This window comes from Hemicordylus capensis, chromosome 14 (genome assembly GCF_027244095.1).
Source record: "Hemicordylus capensis ecotype Gifberg chromosome 14, rHemCap1.1.pri, whole genome shotgun sequence".
Lineage (NCBI taxonomy): Eukaryota > Metazoa > Chordata > Lepidosauria > Squamata > Cordylidae > Hemicordylus > Hemicordylus capensis.
The window spans coordinates 18,731,606-18,752,120 of NC_069670.1; the positions used below are offsets into that span (position 1 = coordinate 18,731,606).

General features: G+C 46.6%; 1 protein-coding gene across 5 annotated transcripts; it reads left to right on the forward strand.

Moving 5' to 3' along the window:
* The first annotated feature begins 3,028 nt into the window (after window positions 1–3,028).
* LOC128337164 (SLAM family member 5-like) lies at window positions 3,029–16,778 on the forward strand. 5 transcript variants are annotated; one of them, XR_008312204.1, is made up of 5 exons: window positions 3,030–3,345; window positions 9,947–10,285; window positions 10,965–11,270; window positions 15,056–15,266; window positions 15,984–16,778. XR_008312204.1 is itself a non-coding variant. In XM_053277864.1 (5 exons), exons 1-4 carry the CDS (start codon window positions 3,273–3,275, stop codon window positions 15,145–15,147), a joined length of 810 nt encoding a protein of 269 aa, XP_053133839.1. In that variant the 5' UTR covers window positions 3,030–3,272; the 3' UTR covers window positions 15,148–15,177; window positions 15,989–16,778. The 5 variants fall into 5 exon arrangements, 3 of the variants coding, with proteins under 3 accessions (XP_053133840.1, XP_053133839.1, XP_053133838.1); XR_008312205.1 differs by having other exon boundaries at window positions 15,989–16,778; XM_053277864.1 differs by having other exon boundaries at window positions 15,056–15,177; window positions 15,989–16,778.
* Window positions 16,779–20,515: the final 3,737 nt, after the last annotated feature.

Below are 20,515 nucleotides of genomic sequence, written 5' to 3' on the forward strand. Positions count from 1 at the left end.
TCCAGGTTTCACCCGGATTTCAAGCATCTCAACCGGATTGCTTAGCCCACCCGGATTCGCTCCGATTTCAGCTTTCTTACTTTTTTTTTTAAAGCTCAGCTCTACGTGCAGTCACAATTCTGCTCAACTGCTGGACTTGGATTAAGAGAGGAAGAGCACAGGAAGCTGGCTGGGAGGGTTTCACTGTCACAAGCACAGTAATCCCTTGAGGAATGCTGCCTTGTTGTTTTTATCAGTAAGAGATCTCTATCAGGCAATTGAGAGGATAACTTGCTTTTGATGTAAATCACTGCCTACCTACCAGGCTGTGTATTGTAATGTTTAAGGACATTCAATGCATGCCGACTTAGAGGTAAGCACCATTGGTTTAAATCAGATCTTTTCTCAAATAAGTGTGTATGGAATCGCAGCCTTAATTAAAAAGCTGTGCTTCTCTCTCTCTCTCTCTGCTGTTAATATATCAAGGATATGACATATGTTAATGTCATATTAGCTGTAATATGCCCAGAGACTAAAGTTTGGGGCAGTATACAAATTTGATTTTTAAAAAAAGGAAAATGGTCAGGCAAAGATATCTTCTCCAACTATTGTTGGTAGATATCCAGAGCAAATACAAAGCAACTGGAAAGTGCAGCTGCTAATATGCATGTGCAACATTATTTTCAAGCCAATTTACATAATATGCCAATTAGGCACCCGGATTTGGAAAGCCAGAATATGGCAACCCTAGTTTAGGTCAACATGGTCAAGCTAAAAAAGGCTTTATCTGACCACTACACACTACAGCATTTACCCGAATCCAAGACTAGATTTTTTCCAAGTTCTTTGGTGTTCGAAATTGGGTGGTCCTCTTAAATACAGAGTGCTGTTCTTTCGGGGCAAATACAGGTATAGCCAGCCTGTAGTCTAACTCTTCTAGTTGGGAGAACTGTCAGTCCCTGCAGGCGTCCAGGTCCCCACTACTCCTCCACCGCCACCACCACCATTTAAGGCTGGGTTGTGCAACATATGTGCAACGTAAGGCTGGGTTGTGTAACATGTGCCCAGACAACCCTCTGAGACATTTTGAGTGGCCCTCCAGGATCTCCTACACCTACAGCAATATTTCTTCTTGTTAGATATGGCCTGAAGGATCCCCTTGCAGAGCTCGTGAGATTTATTTTATTTATTTAAAATATTTATACCCAGCCCCTCCAGTACACTACTGCTTGGAGCGGCTCACCACATTAATAAAATAGATACAATGTAAAACAAGACTAATAAAGTTAACCAAAGTAAATTAAACAAGTTAAAAGACCAGACTAAAACCACAATTGAAATTATATATACCTGCCTGGAACGGCAGGAAATGGGGGTGGGGGGTGGGTTAGGAACATTGGAAGTTGCCATATACTGAGTCAGACCCTTGGTCCATCTAGCTCAGTTTTGTCTGCACAGATTGGCAGCAGCTTCTCCAAGGTTGCAGGCAGGAATCTCTCTCATCTTGGAGATGCTGCCAGGAGGGAACGTGGAACCTAGATGCTCTTCCCAGAGTGGCTCCATCCTCTGAGGGGAATATCTCACAGTGCTCACACTTCTAGTCTCCCATTCATAGGCAACCAGGGCAGACCCTGCTTAGCTTAAGGGGACAAGTCATGCTTGCTACCACAAGACCATTTGTCCTCAGGGGGATACCTCCCTTCACTTTTCTCCAAGTACCGGAAAGACACAGAAACGACCCTCCCCCCGCTTCTACCCCTATCATCCAAGCAAGTGGCAGGACAAATTTAGTTGAGCTGGGGGTGCAGGTGGGATTTGCCCTCTGGGAGTAGCGGGGGGGGGGCATAAAGAGAAGAAGAGGGGGATTCCGATGTTTCTTTTACAGCCCACTTATTGCTGGTCAAGGATGATACCGGCTCACATGGACATTTGAGTTTCTCCCTCCCACACAATTTAATTGAAGAGTTACTACTCAAGCTTTTCCTCTGTCTTGCACCCCTGAGGTTTAGGTGAAAGGGTAAGAGTGCAGAAGGCAAAGCTGAAAGAAGAGGTGGCCATACCGAGAAAGCGGCTAAGATCTTTCAGAAAAGCTGTGGTTTTATGCAACGCTTCCTAAACTGGGAGTATTTTTGTTGTTGTTCCCTTCATCACAGGAAATACCTGTGGTTTTATGCAATGCCTCCTAACTTGGGACTACTTTTTGTTCCCTTCACCACAGGAAATACCTTCTCCTTGTGCAGGATGACATGAGTTTCCTGTTGTTCAAAACTCTTGAGATTTTGCAAGCAAGTTTTGCATGGGACTTCCCAAGCCCCTGGCCCCAACATCTCGTGGCCAAACTTCCAAATTACCAAGACAGCAGACTGAGATGTAGCCTTTCCTAAGGGCTTATGCTGGGATCCATTTCTAAAGCCCAGGATTCAGCCCTACAATGTATGAAATGGTAATGCGGAGTGCCTTTGAGCATGTGCAGAGTACTCTTACATGCAATCACCCCAACTTCCCTGAGGAGTGAGACATTCCAGGGGGTAAGAACCTAAGAGCGGCCTTTTGGATCAGGCCCAAGGCCCATCCAGTCAAGCATCCTGTTTCCCGCAGTGGGGAAGTCCACAGGCAAGAGGTGAGGGCATGCCTTCCCTCCTGCTGTTGCTCCCCTGAAACTGGTATTGAGAGGCATCGTGCCTCTGAGGATAGAGGGACATGTGCCGCAAGAGACTGTGGTGCGGCAGTGTCCTTTAGAGCTTGGATTCTAGCGCTGGAGGTGCTAGAATTGGATTCTAGCGCTGGAGCTAACATCAGCTTAGCTCCCGTACTTTCATCTCCCCGTACCTCCATACTGTTACAGACCACATCTTTGCACATCACTTCCTCATCCAGGAAGAAGCATCTTCTCACGGCTGTATCTGCCTATGATGCAACCCGAAGCTTTGATGCACCACCCAACCCTTTCTGGCTCTAGCCCCCGATCTGTTTGGAATGCTGCCAATCAGCAGACGATGTACGGTGTGGAATCCTACAAACGGGGCACAAGGGACTGCCCCCTGCCCTGAAGGGGTTTGGAATCTGGGGGAGGAGGGGATGGCTCCCTTCACTCGGTTGCGACACACCCACCTCGTCGGGCTTCTCATTCCACCCGGCTTGCTACATTTCAGCACTCCCAGCTGGGAAGGAAGCGAGGCTCAGTGTCAAAGTCTCTGAGGAGGTTTCCTTAATCCTGTCCTCTTTATGAAGTGGTGACCAAAGAAGTAGGCACATGTGTGTGTACAGGAGGAGTTCGTGCCACAAAGGAAACGATGCTGATGAAGCACTGGAGCAGAAGCCTCCCGAGCCCTCTTATGCTGGCAGCGATAATCTGCCTCTTCTCTGGTAAGTCTCCCCAGGAGGTTTTACAGACAGGGCTTCCTCGCCACCCGCAATCCACTCCTGATTGGAGTGTTTGCTGGATGTAACCCGACCTCCCTCCAGGCTATCGGGGACCACGACAGACAGGACTTTGATGCTCCCTGAATGGAGGCTGCGCATTCTGGCTTAGCCTGAGTTATGTCCGGGGTAAGAAAATCCTCTATTTCCAGCAGCTTTTGAGAGAGAGAAAAAACCTCCAGAGCTTCTGCTTTCTTCGAAGGTGTTGATGGAGGTGCTGATGGCTTTGCGAATGGTCCATAGAGGCATAGAGCCATGTGTGAAAAACCTCCAGACTGCCTAAAATAAACCTCAGTGCAGATGTGCTAAAAATTCAGAGCACAGATATGTGTAGCTTTGGTGTGTCATGAAGGAGGAAGGTGCATTTAGGGGGTCAGCTAGAAGGGCCCGTCGACAAAACTGACACACTTATCAAAAGGAGTACCCCATTTGCTAGGGGCTTCTTTTCCCCATAAATGTCACTATTTTGCAAATTGCCCTTATAGGTAAGATACAGCACATGTACAGATCAGTAAAATAATCAGGAAATAGAGAAGGCAAGTGAGTGATTATGTTGTAAATTGCAGATAGATTTCTATATATGAATTATAATCTACTTACATTTATATCCGTGTTCCCTGTAACAGGGACTCCCAGACATTCTGGACTACAACTCGCATAATCCCCGGGGCAAAGGCCACTGCAACTGAGGATGCTGGGAGTTGTAGTCCATATCTGGGAATCCCTGTTACAGGGAGCACTGATTTATATCCCACTTTCTCCAAGGAGCCCAAAGCGATGTACATGGTTATGTTTATCCCCAGCACAACCCTATGAGGAAGGTTAGGTGACTTACTGTAAGCGTTAATCTGCAGACATTGCATTATTTAGAATAGGCATTCCTATTTCTTGCTCCTTATTTAAATATAGTTTAGAACTGGGATTTTTGTGTAAAAATCCTTTATCTCAAACTGGGGGTGAAACATGCAGAGTCCTGTTGGATAGTAAATATCCCTGTCCTAGAGTTCACAGCAATAACAAACTTCAGAGTTGTGCACCTTAATTAGGTTCCCCAGAGGCTCTCTTACCCCCAGACCTTGGAGACCCGGCCTATGACCTCCAAGGTCCAGGGGGGCCTCCTGCTCTGCCGCCACCCCACTCCACCGCCCTGTGAAAACTTCAAAAATTCTAGCTTGAACTCATGGGGTGGGGGGTAAACTCTGAAGCCATTCAGGTCCGGGCACCAAAATTACCTAGGTATGCCGCTGAGATTCCCTCATAGAAAACTACTGCTGTTTACCGTAGGAGTTAAAAGCAGGAAATGTAGAGGGTGGGTGGGTGAGTGTGTGTGTGTGTGTGTGTGTGTGTGTGTGTGTGTGTGTGAGAGAGAGAGAGAGAGAGAGAGAGGTGGGTAGAGAATCAAACCTCCAGTACTCCAAGTATCTCCAAGTGCATTGCCACATGTCGAGGTACATTCAGAGTGTGCCTCAGCAAACAACACATTTTATACTCTTTAACCTAAAAAAGGCAAGGGGACAGAAACAATCTCCAGCTGAGTCCAGCTGGTCACGATCTTCTCCCAGTTCCCGGGCCAGCTTAGCCCGGCGGTTCCATTGCAATTTTGCAAAAGTTCAGTTAGGGTAAATGTCATCGTCATAGCTGTGTTACCTGGGAGACCCCAGTTACCACAAACCAGACAGACAAGGATGATTGAAGGAAGCAATAGTCACCATTTATTGAACCAAAACCAGCGCTGGTGGCTCTTTCCTGTGCCTCGCGGCCTACCAGGAAAGACGCGCCGAATCCCCCCCGGTTTTTGGGGTTTTAAACCTTGGCATTGTTACACATCTGGGCGTTAACATTTGGCCCAAGAACCAATTAGTTCATTTCATTAACACATGTGTTTGCCTCAGGGCTGGACTTTGCTCTGAATTCCGGTTTTACAGAAAAGAGATAAGCAAATTAAGAGAAGATTCTTTCACATTCTAAGAAGCAGGGCAGTTTGGAATAAGCCGATCATTCGATGCCTATGCTAATGAAGTTTGCAACACCCGTACCCTCTTCCCCCACCCTGTCTGTCCTTGGCAGATAAGTAACTCAGCAAGGAATTTTCCATTCAACACTTGCAAACTCTATTAACCATTTCTTGACCAGTGCAAACCTGAGTTCTGTCTCACTCTTTTTGCAAAGACACTTTCCCATTCCATGAGAACAAAGTAATTACAAAGCAGCTTTCAGAAAAGGCATTTCCCCCTCATTCCACAGCTGCTCAGAATAGTGACTGGGAACCAATCTTGCAAATGCTCATTCTTGATTCTTGTAACCAGAACCCTGGCTGCTCTTTTCTGTTTGTTGCACTCTTCTAGTCTCTCTCATTCTGGGTGTTGTCTTTTTACAGCCTGCCAATGATTTTTAGGACTCCAGGGAGGACGTACACACACACACACACACACCCAGTGGGCCTTTAGACCTGGGCTTCTGGGAACGGCAGGTCCTCCCCTCCAGCCCTCTGCACACACTCCAATAAATCACTCTTGAAGTTCAGGATACTTTCTGCTGTTCAAAGGAAGCAAAACATTTTAAATCACAGCAGTGCAGATATGGGCATATAGATACGGTTTGTTTATTTGGCACAGAGATTTCCTTGCCGTTCTCACAAACTGGCCTTGACGAACCTGATGATGCGGTCTTTCTCTCATCAGCACTGGGGCATGTATTAGCTCGCATGTGATCCTTACCAAAGGTTATAAGGTGGACAACCACCAAGTCCTACATCTATTAATCAGACTGTGCATATACCTCATGGTTGGGGCTTGTCTATAATTACCCCGATCTTAAAGAAAGGAAACAAAACTGACCCAGCTAATTATAGACCAATTAGCCTTCTCTCCATAATTGGTAAACTTTACGCCAGGCACTTATAACAGAAGCTCCTTAACTGGTTCGACTGAGAAAGTGTACTGGCAGATGAGCACACAGGCTTTAGAGCTGGATGATCTACCCTTGACTAGGGCTTGGTCCTGAGGCACTTAGTTAATAAGTACAAGAACACGCCAAGGGGTGCACTCTATGTCACCTTTGTTGACTTTAAAGGCAGCCTTTGGACACATCTCTCATGATAGATTATGGGTGAAATTATCAAATTCTTCAATCAACCAAAGGTTACTTCTGTTAATAAAAAAAATCTTCATGAGAGCTCCTATTTAAGAGTCCGTAGCAACCCGCAGGGCCATTTAACAAGCCCAATTAGTGCTGAGAGCGGGGTTAGGCAGGGCTGTATATTAGCCCCACTACTGTTTAATTATTACATCAATAACATGGTGGAGGGACTCTCTAACCTGGAATTTCATCCACCATAATTGGGCAGTAGGCATTTAGCCATCTTCCTCTATGCAGATGATGCTGTGCTCTTGTCACAGTCTCTGGTGGGGATGAGGAAAACGTTGAGAGCTCTGGCTGATTATTGTCATGAAAACCTGCTTTCCATCAACTATCAGAAGACAAAAGGTTGCAATGTTTGCCAGGAAGCTCATTATGCATAAATGGCAAATTAATGGGGTTTGTGGAGCCCGACAATGCAATATAAATATTTGGGGGTCATTTTCCAGGCATCAGCTAGCTGGAAAGAGCAAACTAATTACACCCTTACAAATGCTCAGAGATCATCTACTGTGATTTTAAGATTCTTTTTTTTCTTCTGGGGCTAGATATCTCCCAGCTGTCATTAAGGTCTTCCAAATCAAGGTTATTCCACAGCGTCTTTATGGCTCTCAGATCTGTATATATCATGACTTCTGTCCAGGGTCCAGTCTAGATTCCTTAGGGCTATCTTTTCAACCCACTGCTGTGTGTCAAATGATAAGTTGCATTTCAAAGCAGAATTGACAAGCTTGGAGTCCTGTGCCTGGACTTATATTTTCAACTTTTGGTTGAAACTGATTTACAGTATTTCCCTTCTGGTCTCGCTCCCCTAATTTTTAAGGATGAATGTCCCTTTGATCGGATGCGGCTAATTACTGAAAAGCTAAAATAATATGGCTTGTCAATGGAATATCTTCTCTCTCTGGGCTGTGATGACGCTAAGGTGATCCTTAAAAGTAAAGGTAAAGTGTGCCATCAAGTCGATTTTGACTCCTGGCACCCACAGAGCCCTGTGGTTGTCTTTGGTAGAATACGGGAGGGGTTTACCACTGCCATCTCCCACACAGTATGGTATGGTGCCTTTCAGCATCTTTCTATATGGCTGCTGCCCGATATAGGTGTTTCCCATGCCAGCAGGGATTCGAACAGGCAACCTTCTGCTTGTTAGTCAAGCATTTCCCCGCTGCGCCACTTAAGGTGGTCTAAGGTGATCCTTAAGCAGCGTATTATTGATATGGAACACCAGACAGACTTAAGCCAGGCACCAGGCTTCGCAAGACATGGAGCTACCAAGCCCTTGCAAAAACCCGCTAAATACTGTTTGAGCTGATATATCGAGCTCACAGAAAAGTCCTTACAGTGGCTCAGCTGGAACCTAAGGGGTATACTCGTGGGTCAAATGGGTCGTAACCCAAAATTTGGCTTTTAAAAAGCCAAATCTGGCAACCTCTGTAGTACAGAGTAGGTTTAGGAGAGTTCCCTATTGAGACTGTGTCCTTGTAGAAATGGAGATATTGAGACTGTTGGTCATGTGCTTCTGTATTGCTCCTTTCGTGAGCTGCATTCCAAATCTATTGCTCCTCTCATTCTTAGATACCCTTTTAATTCAGATGAATTTTATATAAACTTATTTCCTTCTGATAAATACACTGATGTCTCACGCGGTAGCCAAATTTTGTATGGCTTCAATTAAGATCTGCACATGGTGTATCAGAAATGGTCAGTTATTGTTTTGGTGTCCTCATCCCCGCCCCAATTTCCCCATTTTCTTTCTAATTCTGTTTTACCCTATACTATTTTATCTCAGTTTTTATGTAATAGACTCCACATGTGTATACAGGCAGACCTTGTTACGTGTGGATTCCACACCCGCAGATTCACATATTCACAGTCAGGAAAAAGACACCTTACCCCAACAAGCGGGGTGGGGGGGTGGGTCATGCCAACCTTGCATATCCGTAGGTCGGATATGCGAGGCATATCTATCTACCATTTCCTTTGATGGAGCCACAAAATGGCTACCATCTTTGTAAAAAAATATGGGGGGGAGGATGCTGCTTTTGGATGATTTTCGGCTGGTTTGTGGGCACAGTACAACTCGGGGGAGCAGCAGAGCATGGTAAGAAGCACCCTTCCCATGAAATTCAGTCGATTTTCAGCCAACTGGGAACCTAACCCCCACGATCTCATAGGATTCCATTATTCGATATTCACGGTTTCCATATCTGTGGCTGCAGCCTGGAACGAAACCCCTGCAAATATTGAGGTTCTCCTGTATACATACATATCTATTGATATTTACCTTTAAGGTTCCGTTTAGGAACATAGGAAGCTGCCATATACTGAGTCAGACCATTGGTCCATCCAGCTCAGTATTGTCTACCCAGGCTGGCAGTGGCTTCTCCAAAGCTTCAGGCAGGAGTCTCTCTCAGCCCTATCTTGGAGATGCTGCCAGGGAGGGAACTTGGAACCTTTTGCATGCAAGCATTTGATCTGGATTGTATATTTGATCAAAGATGGCAATAAATTGAACTGAAATGAATAACCAAGCCCAACAGGAGTTGACAAGAATATGCAAGAGGATAGGGAATGGAGAACAAGAAATAAGGGCAGATTTAAGTGACAGGCCTCAGTGGGGCCTAGATGCTGTTGGAATACACCTACAGTCCTGCAACTTTGGGAAGGAGAGCTGGTCTCACAGTAGTGAGCAAAAATGGTCTCCTTTGCTGAGCACGGCTTCCTACCTCTGGTTTGCATTTGGATGGGTGACTACATGTGAGCACAGTAAGATATTCTTCTTAGGGGGTGGGGCTGTAACTCAGTGGTAGAGCAGCTGCTTTGCATGCAGAAGGTCCCAGATTCATTCCCTGGCAGCATCGCCAGGTAGGGCTGTGGGAGACGCCTGCCTGAAACCTCGGAGAGCCGCTGCCAGTCAGTGCAGACAAAGCTGTGCGAGATGGAACAGTGTTCTGATTCTGTATAAGGTGGCTTCCTATGCATAACTCCCAACATCCCCAGCCACAATGACCTTGTGGCTGGGGGTGATGGGTGCTGTAGTCCAACAACATCTGGCTGGGGGCGGCAAGTTGGGGAAGGCCTGGCCTAAGCAGAAGGAGATGCCCCCACCAGCAGCAACAGAGGCAATGAGGGGCCAGAGGCAATATGATGGCCTACCAGGGATGATGGCGGTCCAGGTAGACGCAGGGTGGGACTTCCAGAGCAAGGCATGATCTACCCAGTTTGCAGAGAAGAGAGCACACTAGTGGTGAGGAAGTGAAGGCACAAGATGCCCCGGTTCAAAGCATGCATCCAGAGCGCCTCAAAACAAGGGGAACTTTGATGATCAGTTCCAGTTGTTTCTATTTTATACTATAATTGAAAATCTACTAATGCATCTGTCTCTCTCCCCCCACCATTCCTCAAAAAGGCACAGTTGCTAAGCAAGCAGAGAATGGGCCCCATCAGGTGAACGGGGTCCTGGGAGGAACAGCCTTTCTTCCTGTAACACTGAAAGTAGGAAAAGTAGCACGCCACATAGAATGGACCTTCCAGAACACCAGTCATAGGCGTGTGATTGCCCAGTTTGAGAATGGAGAACTGGAGCTGCCTAATTCCAGGGACGGATTTGGATTGCAGCTAGAAAGGGCCAACGAGACCACCCTGAAGATCAAGGACCTGAAGATGGAAGATGCTGGCAAGTATAAGGCTCATGTGAAACTTGGTACAACAGGAATTCAAGATGCCAGCTTCAACCTTGCTGTTTATGGTAAGTAAATCTTTCCCTATCCTCATCTGAGTGGAACTGAGAATGGGAAAGGATCAGCACCACATTTTCCTGTGCAGGTCCAGATAACCGAGGGGCATAAACACCTGTTTTTTATTCCCTTTTTAATAGAGCCACTTCCAGAACCAAAGATACTCGACAATTTAGCAAAGTGCCAAGGAAGCTACTACTCCTGTTACAGAGTGCAAAGTTTAGTTGTTGCAGTTATTTAAGGAACACACATGGAGATCACTATAGTAGAGTCTAAACTAAACTGATTTATTGGTGAAGTACATCTGAGATAGGAGAGACCTATCCTATCTATCAGCTATGTAAAAGTGTGCCATCAAGTCGGTGTCGACTGCTGGCACCCACAGAGCCCTCTGGTTCTCTTTGGTAGAATGCAGGAGGGGTTTACCATTGCCTCCTCTCACTTAGTATGAGATGGTGCCTTTCAGCATCTTCCTAGATCGCTGCTGCCCAATATAGTACCAGTGGGGATTCGAACCGGCAACCTTCTGCTTGTAAGTCAAGCATTTCCCCATTGTGCCACTCAAGGTAGGGAGAGAGATAAATGTCTACCTTTATACTCCCAATGCCCTAGTGGTCATTAGGATGGTCGGTGCAAAAGGTTGATGCACTAGAACTCCATCTCCAACATATTTTATTCCCTTCTTAATAGAGCCAGTTCCAGAACCTAAGATACTCTACAATCTAACCAGAACTCCAGACCGGTGCAATGTGACCCTGCAGTGTCAGGTGTCAGGAAACGGGGGATTTAACGTCACCTGGAAAAGAGGGGATCGTCCACTCAGGGCCTGGGAAGAAGGGCCTGGGGGCTGGTATCAGCTATCTGGCAATGGCAGAGACCTCCGCTTGTTGCTCTGGCCACCCAGTTCTTCAGACTCTGACTTCAGCTGCCAGGTCAGCAACCCGGCAGATTGTAAACAGAGCCTGGTCAACTTGCGCAGCATCTGTCCCAATGCAGGTGAGTGGTTTCCTGCTCATGCACCATTCCCCCTGGAACGCGGCCTTTCCCCATTCAAAGCCTGGAAGTGTCAGATTCAGTGGGTGAAAACCTGGCCAGCTACGTGGACTGGTGCAAATTCGAGTGTTCCCCTTGAGATGATGTGGCTGGAGGAGATTGACCAAGAGTGACCAGGGAGAGATGGGGCTGACTGGCTCATCCCCATGCAGTTCCTTGGTCTCCTCCGTACGGGAAGAATTTCAAGCTCCAGGGCTGGGGAAGACCTTGGAAAGCAGTGCTCCCTGCAACAGGGGTTTACAGTTGTTGTTGTTGACTACAACTCCCCTCAGTCAAAGGCCCCTTGGGATGATGGGAGTTGTAGTCAACAACATCTGGGAATCCCTGTTACAGGGGAGAGCCTCTGTCATCAGTCAGGAAATGGTGCCAGGAGCTTTTACACACATGACTGTGAGTTCGAATCTACTCCGGAATGGAATGTGCCAGTCCACATATTAGCTACATTTAACCCGAAGTCGCTGCGGGCTACTAGGGATCAGTATAGACAGGACTCTGTTTGCCCCAAAATCATGGCTGCGCATTCTGGCTTAGCCTGAATTATGTCTGGCTTTTTTAAATCCTCTATTTTCAGCAGCTTTTAAAAAAGAAAAACTGAGGCTTCTATTATGGCCCGAAGTTTCTCTGTGATGTGTAGAGGGGCCATTGCCGATAATTTGGCTTCTTTCCAAACTTGCACTTTCTTCCTTTCTTTTTTGATTGCTGGGTGGATTTCCGTAAATCCACCCAGGTGTCAGCAAAGGAGAGTCTGACAGCTCGGTCGGGTGTGCTCTTTGAGTGATTTGCAATTGCAAGCACTGGGGGCAGGGGGAGGGGTTGTGGCAGATTGATACAATTCTGTGGAGGGAGTCCAGAAGGGGAGGGGAAGGGAGAAATTCCTGAATGAAACGCAAGATGTAACCCGAGCCCTTTGCGTCTGAGCTGATTCCATTGGCTGCATGTTTCTTCATGACAGAGAGAAAGCAAGGATTTCTACTTTAAACTTCCCTGCCTCTTAAATGGTCTGGGTGAAGGCAGTCACAAAAATCAGCAAAGATTTGGGTCAGATTTGGCAGGCTCGGGTTAAGTGTTCTGTTGATTGATCTGGCTGCTTGGCAACTTGTCATGCTGGTCTTCCATAACCAGCTGTCAAACACACCCACACAGACACACACACACACACAAGCTCTCTTGCCTCCTTCTCTGTGATGTGATTGATTGGAGAACAAACCTGGAGCAAGCTGTGGGAACGCACACAGGAAAAAGATCTGCAGGGATTGCGGAGAGGAGCCAACCCTATGTGAACTGTCCATTTAATCCCCTAAATTCAACACCTGCTAATCTGCTTTGAAGCAGATTTGCTCTTCAGGTACCCTGTGGCATGAAGCCATGTGTGAATAACTCCCTGGAGAACTGAGTAGAGCATTCCAAAATTGGGGTGCCATCAGTGGCGTTTCAAAGGATTGTGGCACCGGAGGCAAGGTGGGATAGTGCTGCCATGTCCCCTTTCCAAATCAACCCTTGTTAACTCTGAAAGTGGATGGGAGGGGCAGGGAGAATGGACAGACGCTAGCAGCCTCCTCTTATCTCCTCGTCCTTCTTCAAAGCTGTGCAAGGAATGAGAGGAGAGGCGTGCCTTGTAGAGCCTACAAGGGGTGGAACGGTCCCAAAAAACTGCTCTGAAGGCCACGGCGGGCACATCTTAGAAACATAGGAAGCTGCCATATACTGAGTCAGACCCTTGGTGCATCCAGCTCAGGACTGTCAACACAGACTGGCAGCGGCTTCTCCAAGGTTACAGGAAGGAGTCTTTCTCTGCCTTATCTTGGATATGCTGCCAGAGAGGGAACTTGGAACCTTCTGCATGCAAGCAGGCAGGCGCTCTTCCCAGAGTGGCCCCATCCCCTGAAGGGAATGTCTTCCAGTGCTCACACATGTAGTCTCATTCAAATGCAAAACAAGGTGGACCCTGCTTAGCAAAGGGGAAAATGTATGCTTGCTACCACAAGGCCAGCTCTCCTCCTTGAAGAGGAGGAGATGCTATCTTAGGAAGTAATTAGGGACGTGCATGAAACCAACACCTGCCGGTCTGAAGGCAAGGGGGGGATAAATTTAAGGGTATGGGAAGGGTGCTCTTAGGCCTCCCGCCGTGTTTCCCCGCCGGCACTCTGAATTCAAATGGTTCAGTGGGGCAGCAGCATACCTCCCTGCTGCCCCGTTGCTTCCTCGGACTGGAAGTGACTGGAAGTGACCAGAAGTTCATGGTGCGCATGCGCACATCATTCGTGCATGTGTGTGCGCATGTATGTGCACTTATGACATCTGCACGTACACCAGGAACTTCCAGTCAGAGGAAGCAACGGGGCAGCAGGGAGGTATGCTGTCGTCCCGCCAGACCGTTTCAATACACAGCGCCGGTGGGGGAAACACGGCGGGAGGGCTAAGAGCACCCTTCCCACACCCTTACATTTATCCCCCCCCCCCCGCCTTCAGACCGGCAGGTGTTGGTTTCGTGCACATCCCTAGTTACTTCCTAAGATAGCATCTCCTCCTCTTCAAGGAGGAGAGCTGGCCTTGTGGTAGCAAGCATACATTGTCCCCTTTGCTAAGCAGGGTCCACCTTGTTTTGCATTTGAATGAGACTACATGTGTGAGCACTGGAAGACATTCCCTTCAGGGGATGGGGCCACTCTGGGAAGAGCACCTGCCTGCTTGCATGCAGAAGGAGGAAGCTTAAAGTTACCCACCCTTAAAGTTATCCACCCCCCACCTTCGAACCGGCTCAAACGCTGGTCCACGGAACTGGTTCGGCACTCCAAGAATGGAGTGCCGAACAGTTCCAGGCACATCCCTAAAAGCTACCATATAATGAGTCAGACCATTGGTTCTTCTGACTCAATATTGTCTAAATCAAGAGCGATTGGGGAGAGATGGGGCTCACTGGTGGACCACCTGCTTTGCATGCAGTTCCCTAGTCTCCTCCCTACTGAGAGAATTTCAGGTACCAGGGCTGGATACATAAGAACAGACCTGATGGATCAGGCCCAAGGCCCATCCAGTCCAGCATCCTGTTTCCCACAGCGGCCCACCAGATGCCTCCAAGAAGACCACAAGCAAGAGGTGAGGGCATGCCCTCTCTTCTCCTGTTGCTCTCCTGCAACTGGGATTCAGAGGCATCTTGCCTCTGAGGCTGGAGGCAGCCTCTAGCCATCAGACTAGTAGCCCTTGATAGCCCTGTCCTCCATGAATTTGTCTAAGCCCCTTTTAAAGCCATCCAAGCTGGTGGCCACCACAACCTACACAGACTGGCAACAGCTTCTTGTTCCCCCACATCTTGTGCCCCCAGGCAACATGAGGGGCATCTTGGCACCCTGCTGGTGCCCCAATAATCATGAGGCAACTCATGAAAGGGCCACTCCCGGGGGCTATGATCTTGAAGACAGCATTGTGGGTCATCACCAGCCTCAGCCCTCTTGTATTTTTTTTACATAAATAAGTTAACAACATGTTATAAATACTGTTAGCATCAAACTGCAAAACTGCACAGGGTCCTTCAAGACAAACCCAGACTGGGTCACTATATACAACATAAGGTGAAAGGTAAACCCCCAATTCATGCCGTCTTAGGACATTATCCAAAAGGTATCTGCAGCAGGGTATGTGATCTGACATTTTAGTGGCTTCCTGGCATCTAGCCCTTTTTAAAGCTGTTCCTGTCATAGTCTTCAAGAGAGGTTTCTTGTTCATTGCAGGCAAAAGTGTGCACCTTGGAGGGTGTGGTTACTTGTTGCTTTTGTGTTGCTGGATCTCATTGTGGCTGCAGCATTTGGGATTATCTGGCTAAAGAAGGAAGGAAGAAGGCTAGCAAAAGGAGGTAGGAATAAGGCTGAACCAAAGCTCATTTTTAAAAAACAAATCTGCTTGAAATCCAGAGACAAGGATGAAAAGGAAAGTGATTTGCAGGTATGGCAAAACAGGGGAATATCCCAGTTTTGGGGTCCCAAAATAATCCAGTATCCCAGATACCTTTTCAGAGTAAAGTTACAAAAGAATCTGGATATATTACATCATGCTGAAGTTCCTTATGAAGAGAATTATTTCCATGTCTTCAGAGGTTTTTTTTTTACCATGATCCTAGAGTTGCAGTGAAGATATCGCTGATGTCCATGTGAAACAATACGAACTTATACATGGACACTTGATAAAGCAGTGTTGAACAGCTTATCACCAGGTTGCTGTCGTTTGGGCATATATTATGGACTGTATAGTTGTTTTTTTATCAGAAGTTATTATTATATCATGTTCTATTAGTATTTTACTTCGTATGATCAATTACTATTACTATTTCATTCTATGATTTATAATACAGTTAATACATTTCATTTCTTATGCTTTTTTGGGGGGCGGCATTTATTGTATCATTGGATCTGCTGGGTTGTGATTTGAATTCTTCGCTTCAGATCCTTTTACGCTAATTGCATGGTACACTCTGGGAAACAAACATGGTGGCTGCCAATGGGGGAGCGGGCACTGTTTCTTCCTCAGCATGTGCCAAAATGTTGCTACATCCAGGCCATTCTGGGGGGGCACGGAATGGCAGCCAATAACTAGGGGAAGTATGGGTGAATGGTGCCATGGAATTGGGGTGGTCATTCATGAGGTTTTTCATAACTTTTGAAGCTCAGGATTCCTAAAGAACTGCCATATTCCATACGAGCCTCAGCCTGCCAAAGAGCTGAGTTCTGCAAAAAAACCAAACCCTTCTCAGCTTGCCCCAACCTTGAGAGATGGAGGCGAACAACCAGGAAAACAGCCTTTCTGATGGTGTGGACCCCCTGCTAACAGAGCAAAGAAGCACCGTTTTCAAAGTGGAGATTCTCTTTACTTAGCAACTGGGGAGAGCAACTGGCCTTATCCACCCCCAGCACAGCATCCCTCCAGTGACTGTTGCTAGTGTCTCTCTTAGGTTTATTTTTAGAGTGTGAGCCCTTTGGGGACAGGAGATCATCTTATTTATTTGTTATTTCTCTGTGTAAACTGCCCTGAGCCAGTTTTGGAAAAGCAGAATAGAAATCAAATAAATAAATAAATAAATAAATAAATAATATTGGAGCTCCCTCTCTGGGTTGGGAGCGTTATCCAGACTTTTCTTCACTGACCTTGGAATCTTCGTCGTTTTTTGCTCAGTGTCCAGATATTTTCACATGGCTCTTCTGTTTTATTAAGGATGGTTTATATAATGCTGCTCCATATTTTGTATGTGTATTCTCCCCCTTCCACTGCTTTTAAAGATTTTAGGTAATTTTGTGAACTTTTGTCTTTAATTTCTGTAACCCACATTGGGAATTGGTTTTAATTGCAAAAAAGGGCTGAAAAGAAAATCTCAAGTAAAATTTTGTTTGTTACTGTATTGTAACACTAGATGGCATCTATTTGCCAGTAAATGACGAAATAAAAGCTTAGAGGCGTACAGAACAGGTCTCTGGGAAGAGTTTCCTTTTTAATGCTCTTTGTGTGCAGAGGGCAAATTTGGTGGACATCTGCTAGCAAATTTCGCTTTCTGGCCTTTTGGCTACCGTCAACTGAAGTTTCTGCAAGCAAATATTATTTCTAGCAGGAAAGGAAATCCTCTCATTATCCTAAAATCTTCCTGTTTGTGATGGTTTGGTTGACTGGCCCTTCCAAGCAAGCAGGAAAGAAACTTCCTGGCCACTAAAGATGCAACCTGCATTTCACGAAAACCTGTGGGGGTGTGTGTGGAAAGTCTGTGGTGAGAAACTGCAACAGGGAGGAGGCTCTAGGTACAGCCTGGGGGAGGAGCGTCACATCACTGTCAAAGCAGTCGGTACATCTATTTGGGAGTGTGTGGGGGTCACTCCCAGATAGCCAGGCTGTTATCCAAAGAACCCTGCTGGATCAGACTGAAGGTCTACCTGGAGGTTTTACAGACAGGGCTTCCCTCCTCCCCCCGCTGAATCCACTCCTGATTGGAGTGTGCCTGTCCACATATTCGCTGGATGTAATCCGACCTGCCTGCAAGCTATCAGGGACCAGGACAGACAGAGCTTTGTTTTTCTCTGAAGGGAGGCTGCGAATTCTGGCTTAGCCCGAGTTATGTCCGGGGTAAAGAAATCCTCGATCTCCAGCAGCTTTTGAAGAAAACTCCGGCGCTTCTGTTTTCTCTGAAGGTGTTGATGGAGGTGCTGATGGCTATGCGAATGGTCCGTCTAATCCCTCGAATCTGCTGCGAAGCAGATTTGCTCTTCAGGTACCCCGAGGCATAGAGCCATGTGTGAAAAACCTCCAGACTGCCTAAAATAAACCTCAGTGCAGATGTGCTAAAAATTCAGAGCACAGGTAAGTGTAGCTTTGGTGTGTCATGAAGGAGGAAGGTGCATTTGGAGGGTCAGCTAGAAGGGACAAAACTGACACACTTATCAAAAGGAGTACCCCCTTTGCTAGGGGCTTCCTTTCCCCATAATTGTCACTATTTTGCAAATTGTCCTTATAGGTAAGATACAGCACATGTACAGATCAGTAAAATAATCAAGAAATAGAGAAGGCAAGTGAGTGATTATGTTGTAAGTTGCAGATGCTCCCGAACCAGCATCCTGTTTGCCATAGTGGTGGACCAGGTAGTCTATGAACGCAATGACTCTCCCTTCTCATATAGCCCCAGCATTGTTCCCTCTAAGGCAGGGATTCTCAATGTTGAGTCCCCAGATGTTATTGGACTTCAACTCCCATAATCCCCAGCAAAAGGCCACTGGGCCTGGGCATTATGGGAGTTGAAGTCCAAAAACATCTGGGGACCCAACGTTGAGAATCTCTGCTCTAAGGCATGCGTGTGCACTCACACATTTTTTGATGTCTGCCCAGTTAATTGATGTCCTGCTCAGGTTGTATTTGGAAGGTCCTATTCTGAATTCATGTGCGTGCACACTACCTTGATACTGCGACCCAGAACAAGACTCATTCCACACACAGATGGGGGGGGGGGAAGTTAGAGAGAACACTGGTCCGCAGCATCTGATACAGCATCTTCACTGTAAGGCCCAGGAGCCAGTGAGGGTCTTAAAGGGCCCTCCCAGCAATGAAAAAAGGCAAGTACTGTGTGGAGGTCAGCAGAGTGGGGAATGGCTCTCACACTGATGGTTTGGGGTGTTTTGTTTGCTAAAGTGGCCCCAAAAGATCACTGACCTATGCCATGTGCCTATAAATCCCCTGACTGCCACCAAGCAATACAGTACATGCATATGTGATGTTCAGCCAAAGCCCACCAGCGACACAGCAAGGCTGATGTGGGCTCTTGGGCAGAAGTGAAGATGGGCTCCTGTCCCCCCAACCCCCCTTCTTCTGCCTACCACAAGTCTTTGTTCCAGAAAAGCATTACAGACATGGTGAGAAACACATGCACACTCTCTGGTGTTTAGTTTTTCTCAGGTACTTTTAGACACCAAAAGGCTGGACACTGTGGTCCAGGAGGCATGCCTGCAAGCCATTTTACTAGTGAGTGTGTGCAGGAGGCATAAGCCAAAATGTTCCACTGAAATTTAATTTCATCTATCTCTGTTGTCAGTCATATTTGAGAGAGAGGACATGTTTAAGATGTACGGTGATTACCAAAGCCTGCCACCAAGGAAGGGCAAATACTGTTGGAAGTGAAGGGTTCTGAGCTGTCTCAAGCCTCAATGACAGAGGGGGACAGATTAGTGAGTCAGAGGGCTAGAGGGATCAAGACATTGGTCATCCCTTCTCTACTGCTCTGACACTATCCCTTTGATATGTAGATTGCTACTCTCAGGGACTTCCTGCCTCTCTTCTCCCTAACACACATGCTTGCCTTTCTCTGCACCATGTGTGCACAGAGATGCAGACAGCATCTGTCTGAATCCAGCTAGCTAGCTAGATTAGAGATACTATCTCTCCACTTTCCTATCTAGAATGGAGTTCTCTAATATTGATTCCTCATATTGATTTGAAACGATGAACTGGCTCCAAGTTTCTTCTGGCTCTTAGACACGCATGCCTGGTCAGACTCTGCTGTGTTTGGCCTCTGTGCACTCTGCTGTAATAGAAGGGTATCTCTTACCAGAGAGAATTCCCAAGAAATACCACCAAAGCAGGGTCCTGCACGGGTTGGGCTAGAAGATCCCCAAGGTCCCTTCTAGCTCCCAAATTCTATGAATGCATCCATGTATCATACAAAGACCAACACAAACTTCTGTACACAATCCAAACCCCAACCCACTGAGTTGCAACAAAAAGTGCATAACTCAACCCAGCTGGGCACAGATGCCATTTTCACATGCAATAACATGTATAGGTGCACACATATGCAGCCTACTAAGTTATGAAGTAGGAAGGCTTTATGGAATGTAAATGCATCTCTTTTACAGATGGCACACACCGAGACCAAAAGCTTGCAGTCCTAACCACAATCAGATAAGGCATGATGGAGAACTCACAACTCAGTTCTCAGTTAAAATGCAAAAATGATGTAGGGTAGAATCCTAAGCACAGCTGCTTTGGATTTAATAAATGGGATGTTAAAGTCAACAGGACTTTCTTCAGTGAGTGAACTTGCATAGTTATGGAGTATTTACTACTACCCCTGTTCTCCTCATCTGTGCAACATAGAAAAATGAAAGACCCACCACCACATCACAACTACGCCTAGTTTGTTTTGGAGCTAGAAAGAAAACAGGAAAACCTGAGCATGATCTCCTAAGTCACAGGTGAGAGAAAGCTACTGCAATATTAAGCACACAAGCACAGAGAGCCCCCTGCCCCCAATTAATTCTGAAATCTACAAAAGATAGGAAATCCCAAACCACTACAAATTTGTTTAATAGCACACAGAAATCAAATAACCCTGCTCAACTGCTATACTTGTTTTAAAACTAGAAAGCAATAGAAAAACCAAACCAGTTCTCAAACAGCTACGCAGGCATAAAACACAGTGTTGAGAGGGGTGGGGGACTGCAACATGAGGAGGAGACCCAAACATAATTTAGCTGTATACATTTCTCTGCTCAGCGACCGTAAATAAACGGAACTGAAACTGAACGGAACTGTTTAGATTTCATGTTGCAACCAGTATTAATCAAGCCTCCGTTTCTGCCTCTGCCAATGCACTAAGATCACCACCTCCGCAAGGCTCGTCAGGGACCTGGGCCTGACAGAAATTATTTTCTGGACTAACTTGGTGC

Coding starts and splice junctions, on each gene's coding strand:
- LOC128337164 (XM_053277864.1), top strand. CDS start 3,273: ATGCTGATGAAGCACTGGAGCAGAAGCCTCCCGAGCCCTCTTATGCTG. Junction 3,346..9,946: donor GATAATCTGCCTCTTCTCTG/GTAAGTCTCCCC, acceptor TTCCTCAAAAAG/GCACAGTTGCTAAGCAAGCA. Junction 11,271..15,055: donor CAGCATCTGTCCCAATGCAG/GTGAGTGGTTTC, acceptor TGTTCATTGCAG/GCAAAAGTGTGCACCTTGGA.